This window comes from Sminthopsis crassicaudata, chromosome 2, assembly GCF_048593235.1.
Source record: "Sminthopsis crassicaudata isolate SCR6 chromosome 2, ASM4859323v1, whole genome shotgun sequence".
In the NCBI taxonomy this organism is placed as follows: Eukaryota; Metazoa; Chordata; class Mammalia; order Dasyuromorphia; family Dasyuridae; genus Sminthopsis; species Sminthopsis crassicaudata.
In genome coordinates this window covers 59,836,198-59,856,592 of record NC_133618.1, presented here as the reverse complement: position 1 = coordinate 59,856,592, position 20,395 = coordinate 59,836,198, and the positions used below count along the sequence as shown (strand labels likewise).

General features: G+C 49.5%; 1 protein-coding gene across 2 annotated transcripts in view; it reads right to left on the bottom strand.

The window, feature by feature from the left end:
• Positions 1 to 16,967, bottom strand: part of FHOD1 (formin homology 2 domain containing 1) — a 32,421-nt gene extending 15,454 nt beyond the window's left edge. For both annotated transcript variants that reach the window (XM_074286467.1, XM_074286468.1), the window contains exons 1-4: positions 16,656 to 16,967; positions 2,095 to 2,201; positions 457 to 521; positions 22 to 89 (exon numbers count right to left, since the gene is read on the bottom strand). In XM_074286467.1, the coding sequence (XP_074142568.1) occupies positions 22 to 89; positions 457 to 521; positions 2,095 to 2,201; positions 16,656 to 16,853 (438 nt within the window). In that variant the 5' untranslated portion in view covers positions 16,854 to 16,967. The remainder of the gene's footprint in view (positions 1 to 21; positions 90 to 456; positions 522 to 2,094; positions 2,202 to 16,655) is intronic.
• Between the last annotated feature and the right edge of the window lie 3,428 nt (positions 16,968 to 20,395).

Below are 20,395 nucleotides of genomic sequence, written 5' to 3'. Positions count from 1 at the left end.
GGGCCCCCCGGGAGCCCTCACCTGAAAGATCTGCTTCAGGGAGAAGAGCGAGCGCCGGAGCTCGGGGCCGCTGGATCGGTAGAGCTTCTCTGTGGGGACAGACCGCCAAGCGGGATGCTGCTCAGCTACGCCCGCCCCCTCCCAGGAGAAGAGGGAGTCCGGCTCAGACCCCCCGGCCCTCTCAGAGCACAGTCACTCAGGGTTACACTCCCCCACCCCTGTATCTATCCCCCCCAGACCCACTGTCTTCACTCTCTCTGACTGACTCCTGCACTGGCCTTCTACCCCCAACTCAGGTCAGCCATGCTGGGGAAGGACAGAGCCATAGCTGGGGATCCGGGGCCACACATCCTGCCCCTTATCTCTGCGGTGCAGGCTCCCCGCTCCCCCTTCCAGGGAAAGGGAGAGCAGCCAGGAGAACTGAGGGGGTGGCCAGAGGTGAGGCCTGGAACTTACCTAGGATGGCATGGACCCGGATGGAGAGCTGGGTACGAAGGATGAGGGTGGGCTTCCTCCCTTTGCTAGGTGAAGAGCGTCAATGAAAAGTTGCAAGGGGCCCCGAGAGGTCCCTTGAGCCAACCTCGTGTTAAGGATGGGGGAGCTGAGGCTTATGCCAGGGCTAGGGCCTCGGAATAAATGCAGGGCTTTTCACCATATCACAGACATTCCCGCCTGTCCCTCCCGACATTCTCACACAAGGACTTCCACATTCCAACCCAAACCCCAGGAAGGAGAAGGCTTATTCAGCTCTTTCTCCCCTCATGCCCCTGTTCTGGGGGAGAGGTGGGATGAGAGATAAGGGCCCCTTATCCCCAGAGGAAGGTGGAGGGTTTGGGTAAACACGGGTATACCAGGCATTCCAATCCCTGACCCTCCCTAACAAGGGTCCCCGCACATTAACTCTGCCCTGGACAGGCTGGGCCTTGTACTTGGAGAGAGCCGTGGGGACAGGATATTAGGCTTCCACCCCAGCTCCCTCTGCCTCCAAGACACCCATCCTCCGGCCTCCTTTATCTTTCCCTCCCTCCCCCTCCATCTATCCATATACCCAGAGTGTTAGGAAGGGGGTGGGTGAGCAGAAAGGTGAGCCGGCCAGGTGAGAAATGTCTAGGGCTCAGGGCAGTTCCCAGGTGGGGGGAGGAGGTGTGAAGGATCCCTGAGGAATGAATCAGGCCCTTCTCCCGGCCCTAGAGTCTCTGGGGACGAAGCAGGGAGGGAATTTCAGGCCCTAGTGTGTACTGGGGAATGGGGGAGTGGAATCCTGAATGGATTTCTAGTTCTACCATTAACTTGCTACGGGAGCCACTCTTCCCTGGGCCTGTTTCCTTTTCTGTAAAAAGGAGGGGCTTGAACCCAGTTAGTTTAACAGACTCTTCTGATTCTGATTCATTAGCTGTGTGATCCCAAGAAAACCACTTAATGACTGGGAATTAGTTTCTTCATCTTAAGATGGGAATGGGACGACTTCCACCGCCTTGGTGCTCTGTAAACTTCAAGGCGCTAAGAAATGTGAAGTCATTACTCTTTATCTGTGTATTTATGTTTGTGGGTAAGCACTGTTTCCTTAGGAGGGGGCAGGAGAGGAGAGGAATGAGCCTCTCCCTGGGCCTCAGGAAGGAGCGAAGGAGCAGGCCCACAGGCCAGAGAGATCAGATGTCCAGGCTAAGAAACCTTAGCCTGGCTTAGTGGGGTGTGTATGTGAGTGTGTGACAGACAGAGACAGAAAGACAGACAGAGTCGAGAGAAAGGGGCGGGGGGGAGAGAGAGGAGAGGGAGGGATGGAGAGAAAGGGAGGAGAGAGAGGGATGGAGGGAGAAAGAGAGAGAAAATCTTAAATATCTTCCCAGAACTCACACTGATTAGGAGGCAGAGCTCATGCCCCTAGTTTCACCCAGGGAAGAACAGAGAGAAAGGGAACGATGAGAATTAGTGGAGTGGGAAGAGAGGGGAGAGAGTCTGGGGTGGGAGATAGAGAGGAGAGGCTGAGAAAGGATGGGTAATCTTGGAGGCAGCAAGTAGCAGGGATGAGATTGATATTCTCCAAAGCCTCTCATTCCTTCTCCCCCCAACCAAAGGGAAAGGATAAATACCCACCCAATCTCTTCGTAGAAGTCTTCCAGCATCTCACGCTGCTCTTCTAGGGACAAATCTGGGTCCAGATAATATCCAGATGGGGACACTTGCAGGGCACAATCTTCTAGCTAGATATTAAGACAGAAAGTTGCATTGGTGGTGGAGTTGTGAACTGATCCAGGAGATCAATCTGGAACTACGCCCCAAGGCTATAAAACTGTGACGACAGAACATTGTACATAGTAACAAGATTATGTGATGATCAACAGTAACGACTTGGCTCTTTTTAGCATTGAGGTGATTCAAGGTAATTCCAACAGACTTGGGATGGAGAGAACCATCTGCATCCACAGAAAGGACTAGGGAGGCTGAATACAAATCCAAACATACTATTCCCAACTTTTTTTGTTGTTTGCTTTTTTTTTTTTCCTTTCTCATGTTTTTTCCCCCTTTGGTCTGATTTTTCTTGTGCAGAAAGACAAATGTGAAATATATTTAGAAGAATTACAGATGTTGAACCCATATTGGATGGCTTGCTATCTTGGGGAACAGGGAGAAAAATCTGGAACACAAGGTTTGGCAAAAGTGAAGGTTGAAATCTATTTTTGCATGTATTTCGAAAAATACAATACTATTTTTTAAAATGGCATGATTTAAAAAAAAAAAAACACAACTGTATATATCCTTGGACCCAGCTACTGGGCCTGTATCCCAAAGAAATTGTAAAAGAGGGAGAAGCATCCTTTGCAGTAGCTCTTTTTGTGCTGGCAGAGAATTGGCAATTGAGTGGATGCCCATCAGTTGGGGAATGACTGAATAATCTGTGGTACCCGAATGTAATGGAATACTATTGTTCTATAAGAAATAATGATCAGACTGACTTCAGAAAAGCCTGGAAAGACTTACATGAATGCTTGCTGAATGAAGTGAGCAGAACCAAGAGAACAAGGTATACAGCAACAACATGATTGTGTGAGATCAACTGTGACGGACTTAGCTCTTCTCAACAATATGGTGATCCAAGAGAAGCTCAACAGAAAATGCCATCCGCATCCAGAGAATGCAGTCCCACTATTTTCACTTTTTTCTTTCTTGTGTTTTTCCCTTTTTGTTTTGATTTTCTTTCACAGCATGACTAATATGCATAACTTATATCAGATTGCTTGCTATCTTGGGAAGGGGAGAATGGAGGGAGGGAGAAAAAAAAAATTTGCAACTCAAAATCTTACAAAAGTGAAAGCTGAAAACTATCTTTCCATGTAACTGGAAAAATACTTTTAAGTGAAAAAAAAAAAAAAAGAGAGAAAACTGCTTTCAGAGACCGTTCTTCCTCCCTCTCAAGGCCTTATGTGGGAACTCCCCAATGATTGAGTTTCTCTCTATGCTGCTCACACAAGGTAGGAGCTCAGTAAATAACTCAGATTTATATACTATTTTATGGCTTACAAAACACTATTCTTAACCCATGGCATCTCAAGCGAGTGGTCATTCAGCCTCTCTCAGATTAGCCCAACCTGTTTCCCAGGTAGCACTTAGCTGCTGATGGATTCTTGGCCCATATCCAGCCTCTGTCTCCTCTCTAGTCTGGTTTCCTCTTCATCCGGAGTTGGATGCCTCCCCTTTCTGCCCCCTTATTTCTTTCCCCCCTACTTTTGGGAAGCTTCTCTTCCAGAGCTGTGTTATGAGTCTGGAAGGACACACAGTTTCCCCAGGGAAAGCAGAGTTTCCCAAAAGCATCAGCTATTTAACTCCCTTACAACTTTTAATTAATTATTTTCTGGTAAGAAAAAGCCTCACCCTCAGGATGGTACCTCAGTGTGAGTATGTAAATATCCTTGAAGGATGTGGGCCCACAAAAGGGAAACGTTTTATTAAAGACGAGGGTAGCCCTCCCTTCTGCATTCTTTGTTGCATGATAGTTATTCTGCTTCATGCTTTAGAAGAATAAAGCTTGTCTAGGAATTGAGGGCCCTTTGGGAAAGGCTTCCAAGGAGCTATATTCAGATGTTAACAGAATAAATTACCAGAATAAATCTGAGTTTCCAATTCTGAGCCAAGGGTTACCATAACAGAAAGGTCCCACCAAATCCTAGAGTATAGATATAGAGCTAGAAAGAGAATTAAAGATCCTTTTGTCTAATCTTGTTTCAGATCAGGAAACTGAGACTCAGGATGTTAAGATACTTGTCCAAGGACATACAGATAAGTGGCAGAGCCAGGATTTGAAACCAGATCTTCTGTGCTCCAGATTTTTGTCTACTACACTTTCCTGGACAGTCACAGGTTTGTTGTGAGGCTCAAAGGGGAATATTAAGGAGAGGGAGCTTTGCAAACTGCAAAGTGCTAGAAAAATGAGACCCGGGTTCAAATCCTGTCTCTGCCTCTTAAGATCTTGTGATCACCAGATCATAACATTTAGATCTGGAAGGGATCTTATAAATCAACTCTTTGTCATTTGACAGATAGGGAAATCAAGGCGCAGAAATGAAAGTGATTTGAGCTCTCAGTTTTTTCACTGATGAAGTGAGGGGATTCGATTAGTTAATCTCTGAGGTCCCTTCTAAACCTGATATTCTATGTGTTTAAGGAACACACACACACCCTCTCCTCCTGTACAGATGGTTATGTATATATGAACCTTAACACACATGCGTAATGTAATATATAAACACATCTATATATGATACATGGGTATTATACAGTATATGTGAATATATTTATGGACATATGGATCCCTCCAAGTACAAGGGGTTCTGTTATTTCCAGGGGAGCAGTAAAAGAGGGTTCTTGTAGAGGATGGACAAGGAGCCATGTCCATCACCAGAAGGAGGGGTTGTCTGAGGTAATGCACCTCCCTCCCCCCTTGGGACAAACACTCAAAGCCCGGTCCCACTTCCTGCCTGGCTCCCAGCCCTTAGCCCTCCCTTCTTAGGGAAGGGAAGGGAAGGGAATAGGAACACAGTCATCCTCTCTCTCGGGCTATTTTAGGAGCAGTCCCGAGCGAGGGGCAGGGACCCTTCCACCCCCACCCCCAAAGGAAAGCTGGGGAAGGAGGGAGGAAGAGGGACAGAGTCAGAAGGGAAGGGAAGTCAGGGATCGGGCAGTTTCCTGCCCGAGGATAATCTGACAGACTCTGGTGCAGCACTGAATTAGAATAAGAAACCCCGGGGAGTTCCAGGCCCAGCTCTGCTCTGTGGGAACTTTCGGCCAGCCACTTAGCCTTTCCCGCCTCAGTTGCCTCATCTGTAAAATGCAGGGGCCAACCTTTGAGGTGCCCTCTGTCTTTCATGATTACCTTCATTTTATGGATGAGGAAGCTAAGGCTCAGAAATTGGCTCAAAAGTCAGATTCAGGATTCAAATTCAGATTTCTGGATTCTGCACCCAACCCCTTCCCTCCTTCTCCTTCTCTCTCCTCTCCTCTCTTTCTAGCTCTCACTTTCTCCCCCCACCCTCTCTTTCTTTTACATTTTTAGTCTTTTAAAACTTTTATTCTAATAATATTTCACATTTCCAAATACATGCGAAGATAGTTTTCAACATTCACTCTTGCAAAACTTTGTGTTCCAAAATTTTCTCCCTCTTTCCACTTTTCCCCTCCTATTTCCCCAAGACAGCAAGCAGTTCAATACAGGTTAAACACGTGCAATTCTTCTAAACATATTTTCATATTCATCATGCTGAACAACAACAAAAACAGATTAAAAGAGAAAAAAACACAAGGAAAAAAAAAAAAAAGGAAAACAAACACTAACAACAAAAAAAGGTGAAAATATCCTTTGACCCACATTCAGTCCCCATAGTTCTCCTTCTGGATGTGGATGGCACTTTCTACTCCAAATCTACTGAAATTGCATGGAATCACCTGACGAGAGCCAAGTCCATCCCAGTTGATCGTCACATAATCCTGTTGTTACTATGTACAATGTTCCCTTGGTTCTGCTCACTTCATGCAGCATCAATTCGTATGTCTTCCCTTGCCCTCTTGCTACTACACCCCGAGGGGTTTCCCTAGTGTGACCTTGGACAAATCACACTGCTCTGAAAAAGGAGGATCTGGAGGATCTCTGAGGTCCTTTCCATTTTTAATATTCTGTACAAGACAAGGGCATTGAGCATTTCCTGTCCAGGGTAACTTCTTCCTCCCAAGCCTCAGACAAAGCAGCTGCCCAGCCAGCTGCCACCTGCACCCACTCTCACCCCTGAGTTCCCAACAACTCATTTATAGTAGATGCCCCAGCACCCCTGGGCGGCTGGTTGGCACTGAGGATAGAATACCAGATCCAGAGTTAGGAAGTTCAAATCCAGTCAAAGACACTTCCTAGCTGTGTGACTCCGGACAAGTCACTTCATCCTCTTTGCCTCAGTTTCCTCCTGTCAAATGAGCTGGAGAAAATGGTAAACCACTGCAGTATCTTTGCCAAGAAAATGGGTCATAATGAGTCAGATATGACTAAAAGTACTGAGCAAGTACTCCTAATGACACAGCGAGGTACACCAAACTCTCTTCCCCACACAGTATCCCAGACCTTCAGAGACCCATCCATGCAGATCCACCAAAACTATCTCTCAAATTCAAAGACCTCATTCAAATCCCTGTTTTTTTGTTTTTTTTTTTTTTTTAAACAATCTAGGCGGCCCTGAGTCATACTCTATGCCATAGTTTTTCTTTTTTAATTAAAGCTTTTTATTTTCAAAATAAATAGATAGATAATTTTCAACATTCACCCTTATAAAACCTTGTGTTCCAGATTTTTTATCTCCCTTCCCCCCACTCCCTCCCCTAGATACTCCATTATATGTAAAACAGGGACCAGTTTCTTTATCTCAAAATGATGAGATTAGATGAGATAAACACAAAGGTCCTTTCTAGCTCAGAATCCTAATTTTGATATATAAATGCAAAATGAAGTGGAAAATCCTCCATGTTTTCTATATTACAAATGATCCAACCTGTAACTCATCCAGTGGCATTAAAGTTGGTCCTTTGTTCTCCAAGAGGACCCAGTAAGCGAAGTGGATTTAAATGAGAGAGGGGCAAGGCCACCTATCTCACTTTCCCCAGTTAAATAGGCTCTAGGGGGCTGGACTTTCACTGCCCTCCCTCTAGCCCAAGACCTCTTCTAACCTCTTCTTACCCCATACTCCTCCAGGTTTCATCTCAGGGAGTAGTGGAAAAGAAGTAAATTCTAGTCACCCCAGTTCTTTAGGTGAGCTTGAGGAGGTCACCCCACACTCTTGGGGTCTCAATTCTCTCACTTCTAAGCTCCTTTCCAGTCTGGCTCAGAATTCAAGCCTAAGCTAAAGGGCATTGGCTCTGGAGCCACAAGAAACAGCCAATTTTTTTTTCTACTTTATCATGAGTAAATCACACCTAATCTGGGGCCACCTGGGCTCCTCTGTAAGATGAAAGGGTTGTATTCAAGGGCTTTCAAGCTCTAGGTCTCTGACTCGCTTTTGTGTTAGGAACAGTAGGGTTCCAGTTGGAGGACTGGAGTTTGAATTCTAGATGTCTGGGGCTACCAGAGCTTATCTGGAGATATCTTATCTGGAGCATCAGAATACTGTGCTGGCCAAGGCTCAGGGCTTTTTCCTTTCTAACCTTTGACCAAGCCTTCCCCCTCCCCCTCCAATCCTACCTCTAACCTTCTCATTTAGGCAATATTCATCCCTTCTATCTGGCGGCAGCAGCAGCCACCCCAAATCTCTTCCCTTCTCAGCCTTCTTGGTCTGACTTCTTCCCCAGCTACATCTCTAGGAGATGCTTGCCACTCAGGTAAGGCAGCAGCAGATGACTTTATATAGCCTCAAAACGTTTCCTAAGGTGCTACTGGCTCCTTTTTACAGATGATGAAACGGAGGTTTGAGGGATTAAAGTGATTTTGCTGATCGGGGTTGGTCAGAGCTAGCGAGAATGTGACCAGGTATTTGAAACTAGGTCTTTCGGACTCCAATGTTCTGTCCTTTATACCGTTACCCCTTTCCTAGCCTGAGGGATCGCTCCAGGAACCAATCTCTGTCTGATTCATGGATTCTTTAGACTGGGAGTGAGGAGCTACCAGTGGATGAACTTCAAGGTACCCACTCATTCAGCAGCCAGACCCTTAATTATAGGAAGAGACTGAAGGGAGTCAAGGAGACCTGAATTCAAGTCCTTCCTCATCCTTACTAGTTGTGTGACCCTAGGCAAGTCACTTAATCTCAATTTCCTCAGTGTAAAGTGGGGGTGATAATAGCACCAGCCTCCTGGGGTTGTTACAAGGATCTATAAAGTGCTCTACAAACTTCTAAATGGTTTAAAAACTACAAATGCTAACCATTAGCCTTGTTGCTGGGATTATTAGCACCCTGCGCTTTACCGGGCTAGTTTCTCCTGGAGCTCCCACCCAGACTCCCACCCTCGGATCGCCACTCCTGTGGTCTGGCTGGCTGATGGGGGTGCTGTCGGGGCCAGGAAAACAGCTGGACAGGGTGAATTCCAGGACAGCAGGATGGTGCCTGTTCCCCACACCCTGGCCCCAACTAGCCTGAGATATTTCCGCTCTAGTCCTAGGGCCCCTTCCTGGGGTCACCTGCTCTCCATTCTGGGTCACTTGGCCCTGAACCAAGGCTCCGGTTGCATTCCTAGTACCCTGGGGCCACGCCAGGCTCCCCCTTTCTCTCCCTGTTGTTTTATGTACTGAAAGACCTCATCATTGTAGGTTCCGACTGTCAGACCGTGGGGGTGGTCTTCAGCCGGAGCTTGGAGGTTGGTTCCAACAAAATCCTGCCCTTCCATCCTCACTCCTTCTCCTCGGTCTTCCAACTGGCCCTCCTCCCTCTGTGAAGCTCTCACTGATCTTCCCTTCTTGGACCACTTTGGATGTCCATTTTGGGTGCATTCTACACGTATACTATTGTGTTACAGTGATCAGGGAAGATCACGGCTCTCACTACCCTGTAAGCTCTGTCTTATTTAATCTGCATCTTTTCTAGCACTTAACGTTGGACTCTGTACACAGCAAGTCATTGCATAGGGTCATGGACTTAGAAATAGAATTCTGTAATTCAGAAGTCCAACCTCTTTTCCAGATGAAGGAACCGAGGATCAGAAATTTGCCCAGGGTCAAGTCACATGGCTACGCGTCTAAACAAGGCAGAGTTTTAACCCTGATCTTGAGTTCAAATCTAGAGCTCTGTGGGCAGGATCACCAAGCTGTAGCTGAATTAATTCACTTCCTGGGCTTCCTCCTCTCCATTCTAATCTGCCATCTCCTTTCCTTCTTTTTTGGTCTTTGATCCACCCCAGAAAGGTTATCTATCCATAGCTGACTAATCCTGGCCATATAGCAAGAATCTCAGAGTCAATATGACCTCCCTTTTCCCCACTAGGCCTCAAACCCTCAGGATAATGCAACTTAAACTCTTCATTAATAGTGACAGCTCCAAGATAATTGTAGAAATATATAGAGAAGAATTGCACATATTTAACATTTATTGAATTACTTGCTATCTAGGGAAGGGAGAAAAAATTTGGAACACAAAATTTTGCAAGGATGAATGTTCAAAACTGACTGTTATGAAAATCAAAAGCTTTATATTTTATAAAAAATGACTTTAAAATAAATCTGATACATCAAACTTTCAAAAAAAAAATAGTAACAACTCATGGACAATGAAATCCCAGTGAGCTGGTTCCTTCCAGGATCTCCCACTCACTAGGGGTAATGAAAGAGTCCTCTACTTACAGTCTGCTACAGACACTTACCAGTCCCTTCACTTCACCAGTAAAATGGCTCTCAGCGATGCGTACATTACTTCCAAGAATGGTGGGGAGGAAAGCCTTTCTAAGTGGAAATGGTTATTACCTCTGGCAAAGTCTTAATGAAGTCAGGCCTCTATAGCGATTGGTAAATACTAACAGGAGTAGATAAATTGATTGCCCAGGAAAGGAACCTAACACATAAGAGACAACTGCAGAGCTGTGTTTGAGGATCAGGGCAGATCTGAGAGTTAGGACTCTCTTAGAAGGACCAAGGGTTAGGATCGTCTGGCTCCTCCAGCACAACTCCAAGCAGCCTCCCCCATCCCCATCCCCCTATGGACAAGCAGGCCCTCTAGTCTCTGTAAATAACCCCAAACTGGTCCTCCCAGTTTCAGAAGGCACACAGAGTGAGTACAGGGGCACAGAGCCACACAGTGACACGGGAGACCAAGACAGGGCAATCTGGTCCAAGATGGGGAGAAGGCCGCAGCAGGGACTGGACCCTCCCTCCCAGAGCAGTTGTGGAGATCAAAGGAGGGATTTGTGAAATGCTTTGTACTTTTCTGGTGTCCCAGGAAGGGCCTTGTCAAGACAGATTCAATAAAAGGTAACAGGCTCTATACAAGATCTAAGCTTCCATCTTCCATAAAAAGCAAAGCCTGGCTTCCCCAAGGCCCTTAAAGCAGGCCCTTAGACCTAAGAGGGGCTGTGGGAAGAGAAATGGAGAGGCCAGCAGGGGCCAGGACAGCAGATAGAATGGGCGACCCAACCCTCCCCCAAAGCCTTCTGTGGGAAAAAGCAGCTTGGGGCAGAGAAGAGGGAGGAGTGAGTCATAGCTCCATAATCTCACTCCCTCCCTGGTCTGGAGGCAGCTCCTGCTCTGATTCAGGACCAGCTTCGCTGAGATGTGGCTTGTGGAAATGAGTCCTCACCTCCTTGTCATCCTCTGCTCCCTGTACCCCACTCCGGCTCCCTGAGGGCTCCACCCTGCCTCCCCAGCCTGGGCCCCAGGCCTAGTGCAGGAGACCTTACAGAGGGTCTGGGTAACAGGACAGAGACCTGCAGGAGACCTTGTGGAGGACCCTGGGCCTAGTGCAGGAGACCTTACAGAGGGTCTGGGTAACAGGACAGAGACCTGCAGGAGACCTTGTGGAGGACCCTGGGCCTAGTGCAGGAGACCTTACAGAGGGCCTGGGTAACAGGACAGAGACCTGCAGGAGACCTTGTGGAGGACCCTGGGCCTAGTGCAGAGAGACCTGCAGAGGGCCTGGGTAACAGGACAGAGACCTGCAGGAGACCTTGTAGAGATCACCCAGCCTCACATTTTACAGAGGGGAACACGGAGGCCCAGATTAAGGACCTAGCCCAAGCCATCAAGTCCCCAGATTTCAGACCCACCACACCCTGTGGCCTCCCCTGCTCCAGTTTCCTATGGGGCTCTCATTTCCTCCTTAGGCTCACAGATAACTTAGGTAAATAAGACAGACCTCATGCTGGGTCTCAGGCCCCAGATCACACTTTTTCCCAAAGCCCTGGGCTGGCCTCTCCCTTCCTCCAATGACCCTGCTCTGAGTGGATAAACTGAGGCCAGAGCAAGCAGGCCATAGGCTCATAAACCGCTCTGGAGAGGGCCCAGTGCCTCGGAAGGCCTCTCCTGATCTCAGCTGTACAGCTCACAGTTTCCAGCCATGACTTTGCTAAAACACTTCACTGCCGGTCTGGCTGGTGGGAGGGGAAAGGTCCTTGGGCTGAGAGCCTTTCGACCTCCTCATCTGTGCCAGCAAAGGGCCCACACCCTGGCCGGGAGAAGCCAGTGCCATCTTCCAATATACCAAGTCCTAGGCCTCGGTCTGCTTCCAAGGTACCTCCTAGCATTGTGGAGAGGCGGTAGTGACTGGCAAAGGGGAGTCCCATGACAATCACGTCTTTGTGGCTCTCTGGGCTCCTGCAGATATTGCTCTAGCTCCCCTCCAGCTCTGAGGGCTTGGTGGGCTCTGGATCCCATGGATCTGGTCCCTTATTCATCTAGTGCTAAGGCAGGAGGGGAGGAAAGGAGGAAAATCCTAGCATTTGGGAGAAAATAACTGGTCACAGGATTTTGAGATTAATTTGTTCAATTAAGTAGGGAAGTAGGACCCAGTGCCGTAGACAAGAAGCATCGGTCAGAAGCTAGCTCCAAGTCTGGGTGTCCAACCCCCCCCCCAGGAAGCTCACTCTGGATGCCCCCAGATGGCACGCCTCCCCCCGGCTGGCCAAGTTCTAGCCCCGGGTACCAGGCCCGGCCTCCTAGTAGGAGATGAGTCAGAGACTGTGGCCCAGCAGCTTCCTCCCAGACTGGAGGGGAAGTGAGGCCTCGCAGGCTGCATGAGGAAGCTCATTGCCCCCAAGGAAGGGGAGGGTCCAGCCTCCCCACAGGCACCTTCCCCAAGAGGCTCTAGGAAGTGAGCTGCTGGCCATCAGCCTGGCGGCTGCACCAGGTTTCTTTTAGGATAGACAAGTTAAAGGTCCCAGGGCATAAACTCTGTCCCAGGCTAAGCTGGGTCTCTTGGAAGCAGAGGATAACAATGCCATCTGTTTGGCCTTGCCAATGACAAACAGCCCTGGGTTGGGGCTCCAGAATTTGGATCACTGCACAACCGGATTATCCTAAACCATGCTCTGTGCCCTGATCAACCCTAGAAGAGTCTCCATTGGCAAGAGAAAGCTCTGCTGTAGAAGGAACACTGAGTCTGGGGGGCTTGAGAGCAACCCCCTTCCCTCCCACCCACCTACTGTCCCTTTGCAACCCAAGCCCTGCCATAGGGGCCTGTTTTCAGTCCTACTTTTCCTCCAGACTTCTATTCTGGGGCTGTGGTCATGGTTTATATTTGGGATGGGAATGTCTTGGTGCATCTGACCATTCCTGGCAGAGTTGTCAGCCACAGGGAGCCAGCCTCCTGTGCCTATCACTATGGTAACCCAGCCACACTTAGCACTGAGATTCCCGGGGGCATTGCTGAGGGGAGGCTGGGGAACTGGAGTGGGGTTTGGGGAGATAGACCCTCAGGTTCTAGTGTCCCTGTCATAAAGAGCTTAAGCCTAGGGTGCTTCCGGCTCAAAGGGGGGAGGGGAGAGAAATTTGGAGGTGTTCCCTGGCTTTAACAAACCTGACCTCTCTAAGCCTCAGTTTTCCCATCTGTAAAATGAGAATATGAGGGCCACATTTAAATAGAAGATTCCAATTCTGATGGATATGGCTCTTTTCAACAATGAGGTGATTCAAGCCAGTTCCAAGGACTTGTGATGGAGAAAGCTATCTATATCCAGAGAGAGGACTGTGGGAACTGTGTGGATCACAACATAGTATTTTCACCTTTTTTGTTATTTACTTGCTTTTTGTTTTCTTTCTCAATTTTTTTTCCTTTTTTGATCTGATAATTGTGGAAATGTGTATAGAGGAATTATACATATTTAACATATATTAGATTACTTGCTGCCTAAGGGAGGGAAATTTGGATCACAAGGTTTTGCAAGGGTGACTATTAAGACTTATATATGCATTTTGAAAATAAAAAGCTAAAAAAAAAAAAAAGAAATAATAGATTTCCAAAGGCCTTTTCACCTCTAAATCCTCTGAAAACTCAGAGTTCTTTATGTGGCCCTGAATGCCTCAGCTGCCTAGACAGTTATGTGTCAGGACTGTCCATACCCACTTAGTCTAGATTACAAAATCAGATCATCATTTTATGGGCGCCCCATCCTCTCCTGGAGGATTCAATTCCCATTCACCAGTGGCCTCTTCTGATGCAGCACGAAAGGAATAATGTTAAGAACTGGACCTTGGATCAGGAAAGTCCTTATATATTCATCTATGCTCTTCCTCTGACCTAGGCAGCAACTGAGTGCCAGAGAGAAACGTCTTTTTCCAGGTTAGACAATAGTTATCATTAAGCTGGAATTTCAACCCTGGTCCCAACTCAAATTCAGAACTTTGTAATCCGCTAGGTGTGTGTGTGTGTGTGTGTGTGTGTGTGTGTGTGTGTGTGTGTGTGTGTGCGCGTGTGTGTGTGTGTGTGTGTTGGAGGGGAGGTGTAAGTAGGAATGTCATGCTCAGGAATATGTGCCTTTATCCCTCCTACAGGGCAGGAGCCACTCAGTGGGGACGGAGGGAACTGAGCCATCATATATGAGATGACAGAGAAGAAGCAATCAGCAAAGCTCCCAAGGAAGAAAATTTCATCAGGAAGAAAAGGTGACCACAGAGAACTGGCTATGTGGCGCCTCCCTCCTCCCCCCTCAAGGATGGTTATTCTTCTACCTCAACCCCTAGGAGCTGTTCTGATTCCAGAATCTCCTCAGTATATTCCAGGACTTTCCTTGTACAAGAAGATGGAGGCTCTCCTCCAAATCTTATAACTGCTGCTAGAAAATAAGTTCCTTGAAAGCAGAGGCTGTTTTTTTTCTTTTTTTTCTTTATGTCTCTAGTGCCTAGTATGAGGTAACTTAATAATTGCTTTTTAGATTGGAGAAGGCTGACCCATTTAGGAAGGACAGGAGGGGGATTCTAAGAGGCCACAGAGTAAGAAGCTCTGCCCATCTTCCTGGTATTCCAATACATCTCACAAATACCTGGTTTTGCTACTGATATATTTATCATGTGACATTGTGTATTTTACTGCCTTTACTAAATTGTTTTCCATAAGAGCCGGACCCAGATCTTATCTAGCTTTTGCATGTCTTCCAACCAGAACAAAGGGGTTTTCCACACCACCTTGGGGTGGGATGGTTGTCAGGGAGGCAATCTGGGGAAGAAGCTGAAGAAACGCTGAATTTTGGGGGAAACCGCATGAAAAAGCAGAGCGGGGATCAAGCTTACTCCTTCCATAGGGTTTGTAGGATCCAATCCCTTCTGCTCCAACCCCTCATATTACAGATGGGAAAACTGAGGCCCTTAGAGGAGATGTAACTTGCCCAAGGCCACACAGCTAGCAAGCGGCGGCCACAACAGAAACTGGCATTTTGATGAGCGACTTTTCTATAGAAGCCCAGGGTTCCTCTCCCCTGGAGGACAGATTGGGGAGTTGCCCTATTCACCGCTTCCCTCAGTAGGATTTGGGGTCTCTCCCGGGGAGAGAGCCGTGAATGAGGCGGCCTCTGGGATCCCTGCGGCGCTACCTTCTCTCAGTCCCTTAGCCCATCAGGGCCAGCTTCTTTCCCTTTTCCAAAGGGCCATCGTCCTCCTCCTCCCTCCCCTCCCCCTCACCGGAGCCAGGCAGGCTCTGGGCCCACTAGGAATGCAGGCTAGCGCCTGGAAGCACATTCCAGGGGAGACCCCGGGGTCGGGGGCAAGTTTGTGCAATGCTGCTGCGCGGGAGGCCTTGGCCGACCCATCCTCCCCCACCCCCAGCCGAGGGGCGGAGGGGGAAATGCAGCTGCCTCTTCCTTTACTTCCCGGGGTGGGGGGGCCTGCGGGCGGGGAGCCCAGCAGGGAAGGAGGGGAGCTGGGGGCAGAGCCAAGCCACTGTCCAGGTCCTGATAAAAGCTGCTTGGGCTCGGCCTCCTGGCCGCAGCGCCAGGCATTCCTGAGCCGTAAACAGAGAGGCGAAGCCCGGCCGGGGGCCGCTCACCCGGGGCCCGGAGAGGAGGGGAGGAAGCAGGCGCTGGACATCTGCAAAAGTCCCTTCCTCGTGCCCGCCCCGGCTCCGGCCCGGTTGCTCAGCAAACTCCATCACTCTAGACTTTTAAAATTAGCCCGAGCACGCCCCTTTGCTCCCCCTCCCCGCCCGAGTCCCCCCAGGGCGGGCAGGGAGGGAACTCGGAGCTCCCAGCCAAAGGTGGGGGGCGGGGGGAGGGAGGAGGTGACTCATCAGGTCTTTTCCACCCTTCGCTCGGTTCCACACTCCCCAGCATCTCAATCCCTGTCATCCTTCCTGGGGGAAGTCCCCCCGCCGCGGTCCGCTCGGCCTGGGACTCCAAGGCAGGTCCGCCCCCTCAGGAAAGCCCGGGGCCTGCTTTTCCCTTCCCGGCACGGCCGAGCCCGGGTCTCCGTCCCGGCCCTCCCAGCGAGGCGGGGAGGACTAGTCAGGACCTTCCACAGAGCGAGGCAAGCCCCGGCCCCATTCCCGGGGGCTGCGCGTGGAAGCGGCCAAAGCCCGGGTTAGGAATCCGAATACTACTGATGATAATAATCGCTCATTTACATAATGCTTCCAGGCTTGCTAACTGTTTACTCATAACCCCGTTCGGGCGCGCGAGCTCAGCCTCTACCCGGCTCTGCTTTCCCGAGGTCCTCCCTTACGGGAGGCGGTAAGTGCGAACGTGACAGTCCCCGGAAGCCTGGAGTTGGAGTGACTTGTCCCGGGCCGTCCCGCCGAAAGTCGGAGACTAAGTCTGAGCCCGTCTGACTCCCAGGCCAGTCCTGGCTATCCAGCACCGCTCTTAGGTACCCGGGTGACCTTGGGCACTAAGTCACCCTGAGCCACGTTTTTCCAACTTTAAAACGAAAGCGTCGGGCTCGGGACAGAGCATCCTTCCAGCTCTAAAGTCCTACGGTTCTAGTCTGCTCGGCTTTCCGAGGCCGAGTGGCCCTCTCCAGCCTCCCAGGACCATCTAGTCCCAGCTTTTCAGGAGAAGCAACGTGGCTGGGACGGTCTCGGAACCCGGTCCGCCAACCCTGCTTCTCCCTCCCCTCCCTTTGGTCCCGCCCCTCAGCCTCGCTCACCTGGAGCACAGGTGCACAGTCCCCGACCCTGCAGGGGGCTCCAGGGTCCTCAGCCCCAGGCGAAGGGGGCTTCCCCAACCTCCACCTCCGACGGTGCTCCCGGCGGCCCCAGTCCCGAGCCCTCCCGGACCCTGCTCACCTTGAGCGGCGCCGCCAGCAGTCGGTGCAGAGCGGGGATCTGGGCACCCAGCGGCAGGGACCCGTCCAGGGTGCAGGTGGGGGCCCGGCGGGGCTCCGGGAAGTTGGCACAGGCGAAGGGGTCAGCGTCCTCCAAGTACTGCACCCTCACCGTTACTACAGCCGCCTCGCCGTCTTCCCGGCCGTCCCCACCCGCCATGGCCCCCGCCGCCAGCTCGATCGGCTCGGCTCGGCTCGGCACCTCCCTCCCGGACCCGGGGTGGCGGATCCGCTCTGCAGCTGGGGCCGGCAGAACTGGACTGAGCCTAGGGGAAGAGGGGAGGGGCGAGAAGGGGGCGGGGCGGGGCAGTGGGCGGGGCGAGGAGGCGAAGTCCCGGAACGCGGCGGCTACGATCAGAGCTGAGGGGCGGGGCCACGTCTCTGCCAACCGGAGCCCCCAAGCATCGCTAAACTAACGATCCGTTAGCTAGCCGGGCTGGAAGGGGAAGAGGGGGCGGAGTACGGAAAAATGAGCTCGGCAGCCAGCTCTGGGATTGGCTGTTTCCTCGCGGAGATGGGGCGGGGCATCTTCTTCCTCTGCCTGGGGCGTGGGGGGGGGTGAGGAGGGCGATGGTTCTCAATTTGGGGGAAGGGAGAAGGGAACTAATTCTCCCTCTATAATGGGTGGAGTCGGGTAGGTTCCTCTTCCAGAGGGTGAGTGCGCGAGCATCCTCCAGGAGTTTATATTCTCTAGGGGAAGATTACGTACTCACAGATAAATGTAAGACGTGTGTAGATACGTATGTACACACATTTACACGCACACAGAGCATATGTGTATGTACATGTATTGATGTTCAGCCGTGTCCCATTCTTCGGGACCCTGTTTGAAATTTTCTTGGCAAAGACACTGGAGAGTTTTGCTCCGGCTCACTTTACAACGAGAAAACGGAGGCAAGTGGGATAAAGTGACTCCCAGAGTCACACAGCCAGTATCTGCTGCTGGATTTGAACTCAGATCTTCGTGACTCCAAGCCCAGTGTTCTAATATCCACTTATCTGCTTGTTACTTTAAGTTTAAATCCACTCTCCCCAGGTACTTTATGTGTGTACAAGAGTAGAATGGGGTTTTTTTGTTTTACAATTTCTGTTATTACTTTTCCTTTTTAGCAAATATTCTTTCATAAAATTAGTTTATTGATAGTGGTGGATGATAGATAGGGGCTGCCAAGAATAGTATTAGAAACCCCCAGACCTCTTAGAATTGTAAAGGGAGCAACAATATTATCTACTGGAGAACCTATTCTGTCAGTAAAACTGGGTAGATGAGTGGCCCCAGGATGGGACCTTTCATAGAGAATGAAAGAAAGATAAATATTTGTAGGCAACAGGGAAGGTATAATTAGTTTGGGGGAGATTGAAGAATAGAAGGAGGGATGGTAGCGGGAGCAATTTGTTGGAAAAGATATGAAGATTTGAGTGGGATGAAAGGTACAGATAGAGGGGCTGGCTATGGAGGGCTCACCTCTCTATTGGTTGTTAGGATTCTTACAAAGTGTTAAATCACTGGAATGGATGTAATTATTTAATGGTTCAGTATGATTGACCCTACAAGGAGATGTTATGGGCCAGAACTTGAAACAAGGTACTGAGTGGAATTGAGACAATGATTAAATCTGATTTAACATTGATTTAATCCTACAACAAATAATGGTTTCCTAGTGATGAAATGATTGGTATATATTCAGTGTGCACCATATAAGCAGGAAGCTCTCAGAGTCAAAGAGGACTTTGGGAAAACTTCTGGGGAGATTCAGAGCGAAGAGTCATTCCAACTTCCATGTTTGTGCTGGCTGGAGATATTCTGATAAGAGCTCTCGGGAACCAAGGAGAGAGGAAGGCCTCCAGAAAACTAGCTGAGCCCCAAGTGAAGGAAATAAGATTTTGGAAGAGACAATAAAGGATCTGGACTTTAACTCCTGGATGCATTTTGGGATGATTGAACTGAACTGAAACTAAGGCTGCCTCCAGAAGCTCCCCAAGAAACCTGCTCCCAGAGAACGATCAGAATTTAGAGAAGAGAACATCACAATTGGTGGTTGAAATAGCGGGCATGTTCGATGAATGGAAGGAAAGAAGGGGGAGCTCCAGGCAAATGACCTGTTTTCCCTATAAAAGATGAGATCTCTATTGAAAAGATAGGGGAAGGGGATGCCACTGATTTGAGGAGAGTCTGAAAGGAGGAGGAAGCTAAGACAGATTCCTAAAACAGTCAAATCCCTGTCACTGTTTTTAGAATTGAGATCAGGACAAATATCTCCAGGCTGTTTTGACAGGAATGTGAAGCAATTTGCTAAGTAAAGCACTTGTAAGAACTCAAAAAACATTTTGTCAATTAAACCTGGGTTCATATTCTCTGTCCCATGCATTCCACCTAGATCAAAGCACCTAACCTCTGTTCTCCAGTGTCCTCATCTCAAAATGAGATTGAAAGTGGGTAGATCTGGGGGGTGCTTTAACTCTAAAATCTTTAACTCTGGCTCTAGAATCAGCAAAGTTATCCATCATTTTCTGTGTGGAAACTGAGGACCTTCAGGGTTTAGTGACTGGCACCTGGCATAGAAGAAAGGCTGAGGAGAAGGGAGAGGAAATAGGATCCAGGTCTCCTTTATGTTGCTAATTTGGTCCCAAATAATCAAGCAGTGGCTCTTGCCCAATGTGGGTGCTTTAATGTTAGTGGACTTGAATTGAATTGTGGACAGAGAGGAGTAGATTTAGTGTTGTGCTGCTCCCTGCTGCCTTCTGTGAGAATCGTCTCCCTCTGGGCCGTCCAGTCATCCAAGTGGTTAATCCAAGCATATATTTTAAGGATCTAACTCCTCCCTTGAGGATTGACTAGAGGGATACTACCCCAGGAAGGACTTTCTAGATCATGTTCAAAACAGTTGTCCACATCTTCATGTTACAAATGGGCAGGCATTAGAATCTGCCCTTTCTGCCCATAGTAGCACGAAGATATGGGAAAAGAACTAAAATCTGGGCTAGTCTTGGGCTCTCTTACTGTACTTCTGTTGCAGAGAAGTACCCTTCTCCCTCCTGGTTTAGTAGCAGCTCTAGAGAGCTTCAGGATTTAAGGATGCTAATTTCACAGAATGCTAGTTGTGTGTGGAGGGTGTGTGTGTGTGTGTGTGTGTGTGTGTTTGTGTGTGTGTGTGTGTGTCTGTCTGTCTCTCTGTCTGACTCTGCCTCAATTTTCCCTTTGGTTTCTACCTTTACCGACCCCTATGGGGGAAGCACTGAAGATGCTCTGGCTTCAACGTCCTGGGGAGAAGACGGGCTTAAGAGCACAGGAGGGTTGGGGTGATGTTGGAGGGCTGGAGAGGTTTGACAGTTTGATGGGGGGGGTACCATTTAACTGAGAGGGAGGGTCTGAGCATCCGGGTTTGGGCGAATGTCACCATGTGGGTTCCGAGGAGTCAGCCCCGACTTGGGATGTGGGGAGAAAGGGATGGGGTGAGGCGGGGAGCTGTTCAGCACTGGAGGGAGGGAGTTCCGAGTGAGCCAGGAGGGCCGGGATTGCCGAAGTCGGGTAGGGCTGGTTTGGGGGTGCGAGCTCAAGGTTGGGGGGGGATCGGGACTGGGATTGGGGGGAGCGAGCGCCACGTGCCTGTGACGCGGGGGCGCCCGGGAGGCGGCGGCAGCGGCTGTGGCGGCGGCTGAGGCAGGCGTGGGGACGGGGCTGTCGGCCGCCGAGCGGGCCGG